This window comes from Anopheles maculipalpis, chromosome 2RL (genome assembly GCF_943734695.1).
Source record: "Anopheles maculipalpis chromosome 2RL, idAnoMacuDA_375_x, whole genome shotgun sequence".
Classification (NCBI taxonomy): Eukaryota; Metazoa; Arthropoda; class Insecta; order Diptera; family Culicidae; genus Anopheles; species Anopheles maculipalpis.
The window spans coordinates 52,003,354-52,011,873 of NC_064871.1; the positions used below are offsets into that span (position 1 = coordinate 52,003,354).

At 49.5% G+C, this 8,520-nt stretch overlaps 1 protein-coding gene across 1 annotated transcript; it reads right to left on the reverse strand.

The window, feature by feature from the left end:
• Nucleotides 1-389: 389 nt before the first annotated feature.
• On the reverse strand, nucleotides 390-8,261 carry LOC126556739 (gamma-aminobutyric acid type B receptor subunit 2). The gene is made up of 10 exons (XM_050212208.1): nucleotides 7,323-8,261; nucleotides 6,977-7,195; nucleotides 6,229-6,524; nucleotides 5,774-6,137; nucleotides 5,348-5,683; nucleotides 4,934-5,237; nucleotides 4,014-4,086; nucleotides 3,394-3,841; nucleotides 2,651-2,822; nucleotides 390-1,318 (listed from the first exon to the last, which is right to left on the reverse strand). Exons 1-10 carry the CDS (start codon nucleotides 8,250-8,252, stop codon nucleotides 423-425), a joined length of 4,038 nt encoding a protein of 1,345 aa, XP_050068165.1. The 5' UTR covers nucleotides 8,253-8,261; the 3' UTR covers nucleotides 390-422.
• Between the last annotated feature and the right edge of the window lie 259 nt (nucleotides 8,262-8,520).

Genomic DNA, 8,520 nt, shown 5'->3' on the forward strand with positions numbered 1-8,520 from the left:
GAACGTCAATGAAAGTACACTAACAACAATTAGTGATGAAGGAAAACGGAACGAAACAAACCATCTGCACAGGTAACTCTACGATTTAAACCAAACCCCACATCCTTTCGTGCTGCGCTGCTACTGCAAGCAACCGAAGCTAGTCAAGACACAAACCACTTTGCTTTGCTTCTTCCCTTTCATCACGAAAACATCGTATGCGGATCACGGACCCGGGTATAAAGTACCTTCCTTCACTGTACCGCTCTGGTGGTACTCCGCCAGAGCAAATACGCAAAGTACGCTGCTAAGGGCTGCATCTTTCACCCCTTTTTTTCTTAGTTTCGCGGCACAAATCTCATCACGAAAGTAGAACTCGCGAACTCGCGAACACTTTGCCGCTGGCGGGGTGCGTTTTATGCTGCACGTTGGGCTTGGAAAGTTTACAAATACTCAACAATATCACATTTAATCGATATATTAGGGCAACTGGCGCCTACCATATTTCTAGCTCGATACCTAGACTCCTTTTCGTTTAGCAGCTTGCGGAAGATGGGCAGGATGGCCGTCTCGCCATCGAGCAGCTCCGATTCGGAGCATGCACCGTACAGGTTCGGCTTGGAAGCGGAGCCCTCCTTCTTTCGATGCTTGCTTATGTGGCCACCGCCAACATTGCCGCCCGTGCTGCCATCGGCCGTACCGCGTGAATCACTCGACCGGTGCTTGCGATCCATCGTGCCCGCCCGCTCCATGCCCGGTGCCACGTTGGGCGTCGAATGGTGGTGCGAGTGCTGTGACTTTGTCAGCCTGCGTGACGACATCTTGGTGGGGGTGACGTACCCACCGGCACTGACACTAGCGCCACCGGCCGTACTGCCCACCATCGAGACGGTCGCGGTCGAGCTGGCAGCGGTGGAGCAAATGGACGACGAGAACGTCTGATAATCACGCTGCTCTCGTTCGCTGTCGGTTTCGCTCTGGCACGCCGTACTCTTGTGCTGCTGTTTGTGCCGATGTTTGGTGCGGTTCTTCTCCGAAACGCTTCGCTGGATCGGCCCGGGGGAGGTGGTTGCACTATTGTCGTAGTCGTATTGCTGCTGAGCGTGCAGTTGCTGTGGCTGTTGCTGCTGTTGCTGTTGCTGTTGCTGAGCTTGATTAAGATGGCCGTGATCGGGGCACCGGTTCGAGCCCTGGTGTGAACGAGGCGATTGTCGTTGGTGCTGCTTCGCATGAGACAACGTGTGCGTGTCCCAGAGATCGCTTTGAGAGACGACAAAGTTGCCCTTCAGCGATGAGGACATCTGTACACTGACGCGTCTCGATCCATCGCTACTCATATCTGCAAAGTGTGAAATAGAAGAGAAACATAATTGGAATGGTTTCATTGTGTCCGCGCAACTGTTTCATCTAATTGTTTAATTATCATGCTCTGTGCTCGAATCTAAAGCATGGACAATTTCAAATATTAAATTACTTGATAACATATCATTTATTTTTCATTGTTCCTGTTTGTAGATCAATCTTGAACTACTACTGATCTAGTTATTCAGCCTAGTTATCTCTTCAATGATTTCAATGAGCTCAATTCTACGACGAAATGAGCTTATTTGGAAGCCCGCGCAACAATAAAGGCTTGTAAGAATGACAACGACCATGTCAGACGAAGGTGGATGAAAAGATCTCCAGGGCTCATGCTGCCATACAGGATCAGCGGTTTTAGGTGGGGTTACCAGGCTTCTCTTTGCCTGACCCAGCACTAGAAATGGTATTTCTTCTTCTCTATTGGCTTAACGACCTCTAAAGGTCATGCCATCCATGCCGGCTATCGAAATGGCTTACTGGACTCTTCTCCCGATACCACGTAGTTGGTTACTCAGTCCTCACTACGGGGGGACGGCCCGGATGGGATTTGAACCCCGGTCCTGCCGTTTGAAGACCGGCGCCGCTGTCGCCAACACCACCGGGCCGCCACTAATGATATTCGTCAGAAATGGTATTTAGGCGCACTAAAAAGCACTTCGCGGACGTCTTCGGCAGATGAAACTGGGACTGTACAGAACATTTATAGTCCTGTTACTCACAAACGCCGTTGAGACATGAATCAAAACATGGTGGAATTAGGATGGCATCAGACGACCTAACTAGACGACCTAACTAATAAGTTTCGTAAGTATTTACGACGTCTTTAAGCGTACGACTTCTGACTGACCGAGGACTATCTTTCGCTATTGGAGATCAAGTCATGACTCGTATACAAGCTCAATGAAGTAGGCCAAAAAGAAGAAGAAGAAGAAGTAGAAGCTATTACAGAACATATATCAACTATAATCAAATGATAAACTAGAACTCGATCCGTTTAAAAATGAATAAAGCCTCAAAATATAGATTTGAAGTTGGCTGTGAACAAAATGAAGCACATTTTTCGATGACTCTTTACTTCTGCTTTTTGTTCAGTAATCATGGAATGATTGTAGTGATATTAGTGTATTAGGTATTTTAATTAAAGGTCATAGTGTACGCAAGCATTACGCAAAAATCAGCTCACAATGTTAAAGAAAAAAAAGCTAAAGTTTCGACACGATTTTGCTCTGATCGAGCACGCCTGTTGCCAATCTGGGTAGAATGTCCTACCGGTAACCTTTGACCATTTTACTGAGCATTAATTAATTACCTCCTCTACTCTTACTACTCGCTTTCGAGTGATGGCACAATTGATTTAGTTCCGTGTTGGAATGTGTGATTGAGGTCGTGGAACTGCTGTTCGCCTGCGTGCTAAACTTCGATCCGACCGACGTCGGTCCGTTTGTCGTGCGCTCGTCCTCGTAGTACCGTGGATGCTGTTCCTGCGGAGCGAGTAAAGGAAGAAAAGATTAAGAGATTATCAAAGACAAATGATCGCTCATCGCAAACTACCACCATCACGTTGTTCCAACATTCGGGTTAAAAAAAAAAGGGCCGATTGCTGCTAGAGCGAAGTTAATGCGGCTTAAAAGCGCCAGATAATTATTTGCGAAAGCGCTTTTCAATGGTATCGTACTGCGATTCTTCGACAAACGATAAATTGTTTGAAACGGATAAACAAAATGAGGACACCGACTGGGCTTTTGGCATTTCGCCTACCGTTTTGGCTTGCCTGTCGGTAATAGAAAATTAATAAGCAAACGTGAGAAGCAACAACTGATCTCCAAACCGAGCCAAACGCATAATCCCACGGCCGTTTCCCGCAGGGCCGGCACAATTGGGCATAATTCCAGCACCCACAGGGTGCATTATTTCCCAACTCTACGAATCTGCAATAGGATGCAATTATAAATATGTCTCTCAATAGAGCGCAACAACAGGAAAATAAAAAAAAAATCTGTCATCAAAACAAACGGTGGGGGAAACCGCTTTCGCGCAGGCAGGCACTCTTACCACTGTTTGCGTTTGCTGTTGCGTTTGATGCAGCGACTGTCCCGGTGACCACTTTGCACTGGTCGCCGACAAGGACTCCCGCCGGACGTCGTTGAACATTGGTTTGCTCGGATCGACCGGCACGCTCGTACTGACGTTGATGGTCTGTGCTGCGGTGGCCTGGGTCGACTTGGCATTATTTATCGCACCGGTGGCTGATTGTGTTGCTGCTGCTGCTGCTGCTGCTGCATTGTTGTGCACGGTGTTGGTAGCCTGCGTTGCCTGATGGGATTGCACCTGTCCGACTGCGACGGTCGTTGCCGCCGCAATAGAGGCAACTCCAGCTCCGGCACCGACTGCCAGCGTTGTAATGGCCGTCGCCAGGTTGGCACGCGATCCAGACGTTGCGACTGTGGCCGCTGGTAACTCTTCGCCGGGTAGGATCAGGGTCGTTTTCTTTTGCTTTCGACTAATCATGACCATACAGCGCAGGTAACCAAATGTGTAAATAGTGCAAAGAACAGTGCGAAAGAGAGTAAGTGTAAATGAAATATTTCGAAAACTTCCAAAACGATGCAATTGCACGCATGGTTGGTACGGCCCAACAATCTCGCTGGTATTGAATGCACTTTTATCATTACCTTTCGGGTCCTGCTGAATCCAGTGTGTCATTGCTGGAGCCGACACTACCGATGGAGGTGAAGTCAGTTCCTTCTGGAATGGAATCGGTTACGTACGGTATAAATAATTCATTTCTCTTTAATCGCTCTGCTCATGGCACCCAAAGTGAATGCAGTCTATGTACGACGTACATAAAAACGAACGAACGAACGAACGACTGGAAACAATTATAACGCCAGAGAAGTAAACATGTGTTTGCTTTGAATAAATCAAATCAAATCGTGTCTTGTTATGATGGTACTGTGGATTCTTGATAATTTTACTAACCGAGACAGCCGAAGATTCGATATGGCTTAAAAAATTATTTCATTTGCTATAAAATAAACTTCATGGGCAACAAATCGAAATCGGTGCTCTATGGAAAATTAAGTTATTGCAATTAATTACACATGAATACCTGCCAACAACCGGCAAAACGACTAGGTTTGGAGAAATTTAATTAAGCAACCACCTTCACCAACGGAACGCAGTTTCCGAGCGCAATAATGTAATACAAATGGCAATAGGTTAACCATCGCTTTGGCGACTCGGAACGAGGAATGCTTCATTTTAACGTCGTTGTCGTTAGTTTTTAGACTTCCTAACGATTATGGCGTCGTTTGCGAGTGGTGATACGGAAGGGCGTGTGTGAGAGAGAGTAAAATGCCTCAACGACATGTAGTGAGAAATTTAGAAAATTGATGATTATTGCAAACTGTAATGCGTTCGCGCCTTCTCGTATCCCAATAATTGGAAGGGACAATCTTCTAGAAGCATATAATTACAGGCACAAGAAAATGTCTATCATGATAAGCAGGTTGTTTTCATTTGTTTGTAAATACATGTCTGTATGTGTGTTGTGTGCGCTAATAATGAAATACATAAATCGGTTTATACGTACCACTGGCATAATCCTTTTTAACCTGCACCTTAACCGATTCCTTGTTAATGTCCGGCTCGGACGAGGACGCTTCCAGCCCAATCCAGGCACGCGCTTCCGGTCCGAGCCGCTTGATGAGGGCTTGCAGCTCCGCTTCCTTTTCCATCAGCACCTTCCGGAAGCGGCAGTTAGTCTGCTTAACGTCGCGCATTCGCTGCTCCAGCTCGCATACCGACGAATCCCGTCGGTTCTTCGACACGGGACGCAACGTGGCACGTACCTTTTTATCTACCACCCCGCTCGGGTTACGTTTCAGTTCCACCAGCTGGGGCCAAAGCAAAAGTGTAACATAAAAGGAATGTTCGAGATAAAACCCCCACGATAAAGCAACACCTTTCAGGGTGAATGCGTTCGAAACCCGTCCCGCATCCTTACCTTTGGCACAAACACCAGACAAAGTGTGGCCGTCGTGCAGAAAATGATGAACACGGATATCAGTATGAACATGGCGTCCTTGCGGTCGGACAGTACGAGCGCGATGGCCGCCCCCATAACGCACATGATCACACAGTTGTACACGGACAGACCGACGTGCTTGGAGTCGTTCAGTGCCGGTATAGACACATGGCGAGTTTCCCAGGCAAGAAAGGCACCGAAGATTAGCAGCAGTCCTTTGTACGCGTAGATGACCCCGATAAAGATGGTCATTTTGCTTGACTGGCAGTATTCATTCTCCTGCACGATGATCACGTCCTCGAGCGTCGGATGTTCCTGCGTTGCGTGCATGTGTGCATGTGGGTAAAACCAATCAATCAGCGGGGCACTTTAGCGATAACATCTCCCAGCCCCAACAACACCTACCGAGGGTTCGATGTATTTCGTTTCGCGGTAGAACGGGTCCGCTATCTGCCAGGTCGTCATGATCGCCAGGTCGATCGCAAGCAGCACACCGACCACGATAAACAGCTGGTAATCTTTAATCACCTTCTTGTTTAGCTTCAAGTCGGTGAAGATGGAGTGGACGCGCCACGTTTTGGAGAACATCGCACCGAACGCTAAGCTGAAGCCGGCCATCAGTAACCAGGCCCTCGCCGTACAGATGTACGGGAAGGCGGCCACACTGCTCAGACCGCTGTCCAGCCCGAGAAATATTACGCTCAGGTAGGTAAGGATGCAACCGATGATGATGAGATTGTTCAGATGTGGACTGGACATCTTGATGTACCTAGAGAAGATACAATTGGAACCATACATACGCATGGTAATGTGTAAAAGGATGCATTGTCTGCTAACTTCACTGATTTCCACGTGCTCACCTTTGGTTGCGGAACTTGATGTTGACGGCGAGAAACACGGTCGCCATTATGATGCCCACGCACGAAGTGCTCGCCAGCACGACAAAGATGGTAATGTTCACCTGACTGTGCTCTATGATGCGTAATGTTCGGTCCTTCGGTGGGCTACGACCGACCCATTTCATCGGATGGCCCAAACTAAGATCCAACCGTCCGGTGAGTGAACTGTACTCCCCAATCTTCACCTCCGCCCCGTTCTGGAACTGTTTCAGCAGAAAGCTAGCTTTCCGTTCGTTGTTGTAGAATCTCACCGGTCCCTGAGACGAACAGGGGAAAACGAGCGAGGGAGAGAGAGAGAGAGAGAGAGAAAGAGATGTGAACGTGTCGCGTCAGCGTTAGGTCAAGTGGCATAGATGTCCAATGGAGCGGAAAAACGATACGCCAATGGGGACGAACGAACGGATGTGAAAACGACCTAACAGCACCATGGCCAAAGACAAACATGATGGTGGCGTTGATGGTGGTTTAAGATTGTTATCACTGTGCTGTATCGACGTACGGGACGGGCGTCGGCTGTCCGTTGTGTGTGTGTGTGTGTTTGTGTGCTGAAAAGTGGCCGTTCATTCGTCCATTTGCTTTTCGCATCCACATCACCGGTTGAGTGCTGGCATTGTCGCTACTATCAATATCTTGTTTGGCTCGGCCTGTTTCTACCCAAAGTGAGCTATGCCGCCAGGAATAGGAATTCTGACAACCCCCAGGTACTTACCGTAACTCCTTCGAAACTGGTGTTCTTGAGCGCTTCTAAAAATATGTCCTCCCAGTCCTTCACGCGATACTCGAAGTGTGTTAGGGAGTGTTCCTTACGCTGGGACACGTATTGAATGGCGCTGGCAACGGCCCAGATCCCGTCGTAAGTGTAGCCGTGAAAGCGCGAATATTCACCACCCCGGCGGCTGTTGTACTCGGTCAGATACTCGTCGGCCGTCTGAAGGAAGAAGAGAATAAACAAAAAAAATGTTGCAGGAAACGAACCCAATCAGCAGGGATGGAAAGGGAGGTAATTAGCGTCATGCGGCGCTCAACAGGTCGCTTCCGCTCGGTATAACACGTACAATGCCGGAAATGGTGATGTCCCCGCTGGTAGACAGCGGTAACAGGTCCACAAGAATCGTTGACTCGAGCGCCGTCGAGACATGCTCCACGGTACAGTCGGTATCGTTCTCTGCCCACCACTCGTTCCCGTACGTGCCCATCACGAGCCACTGATAGGAGCGCCCAAACATGTCCAGCTTGAACGCTTCGCAGAACACGCGGCGTGCCCAGAACTCGTTGAAGTTGCCGTAAATGATGCGGACATCCTTCTCGCGCAGCTTGCGTAACGATTCCTCCACATCGTACACAAAGCTCTGCGTCTCGACCACATCCAATCCCATCGCGTCCAGGTCGGCCACCATGTGATTGTGCGGCAGTGAGAACCGCGGCTCGTTCTGGTAGATGGTGCCGATGCGCGTCCAGTTAAACTCCTTGAGCAGCGCCAACCGGGGTGCATTGAACGCGTTTTCCGACGGTACCACGCGGAAAAAGTTCGGAAACGCATCCTTGGTGAACATCGGATGCGTGTCGGCGTAGGACAGCTGCGTCAGGTGCCAGTGTTTGCTGGCTTTGGCGATCGGGTCCGTCACGTGGGTGCAGGCAGCCCCGAACAGCATCAGCTTGTGCGGTCCGGAGTGCATCATGTCGAAGAACGATTTCATGCCCACCGCCGCATTGCATTCCGTGTCGTTCCACCACATGTGCAGCCGATAGTTGCGCAGTATGGTCGAGTGCTCGTTCACGTGGTCGAGCGCTAGCTTCACGCTCGGCATGACTCCGCGTCCCGTTTCACCGTTTTCGACACCTTCGCCGTACGGGAAGAAGCCCGCTATGTAAACGTCCAGTCGGTGGCTGGAGCCGGGCCGCGAACCGGTCGCACCCCGGTCCCCAACGAACATAAGCACGATTTGAGCAAATGTCAGCACCAACACTAGCGACGATGGATACATGGCCACGGGGCACAGAAGGAAAGGGGGCGGGCGGGGAGGGAGAGATTCCGACAGTTGAGTAAGTAAGTTGAGCCGAGTTTGATTTAATTTTATGATAATCTCTTCCACCTTCTACCCGCCGGACGACGTGCCCTCCCCGCGAGCACTTTTGCGCGAGGCCACGTTCACGTCGTACGGTTCCCGGTGCCGTTGCCAAACTTGGCTTTTTATTATTTTGGTGGCTCGATCGATTTCGGCTTATGTTCGCGGCCGCTGGCGGCGGTGGGTT

Coding starts and splice junctions, on each gene's coding strand:
- LOC126556739 (XM_050212208.1), bottom strand. CDS start 8,252: ATGTATCCATCGTCGCTAGTGTTGGTGCTGACATTTGCTCAAATCGTG. Junction 6,138..6,228: donor ATCAAGTTCCGCAACCAAAG/GTGAGCACGTGG, acceptor TATCTTCTCTAG/GTACATCAAGATGTCCAGTC. Junction 2,823..3,393: donor AACAGCAAACGCAAACAGTG/GTAAGAGTGCCT, acceptor CTCGCTCCGCAG/GAACAGCATCCACGGTACTA.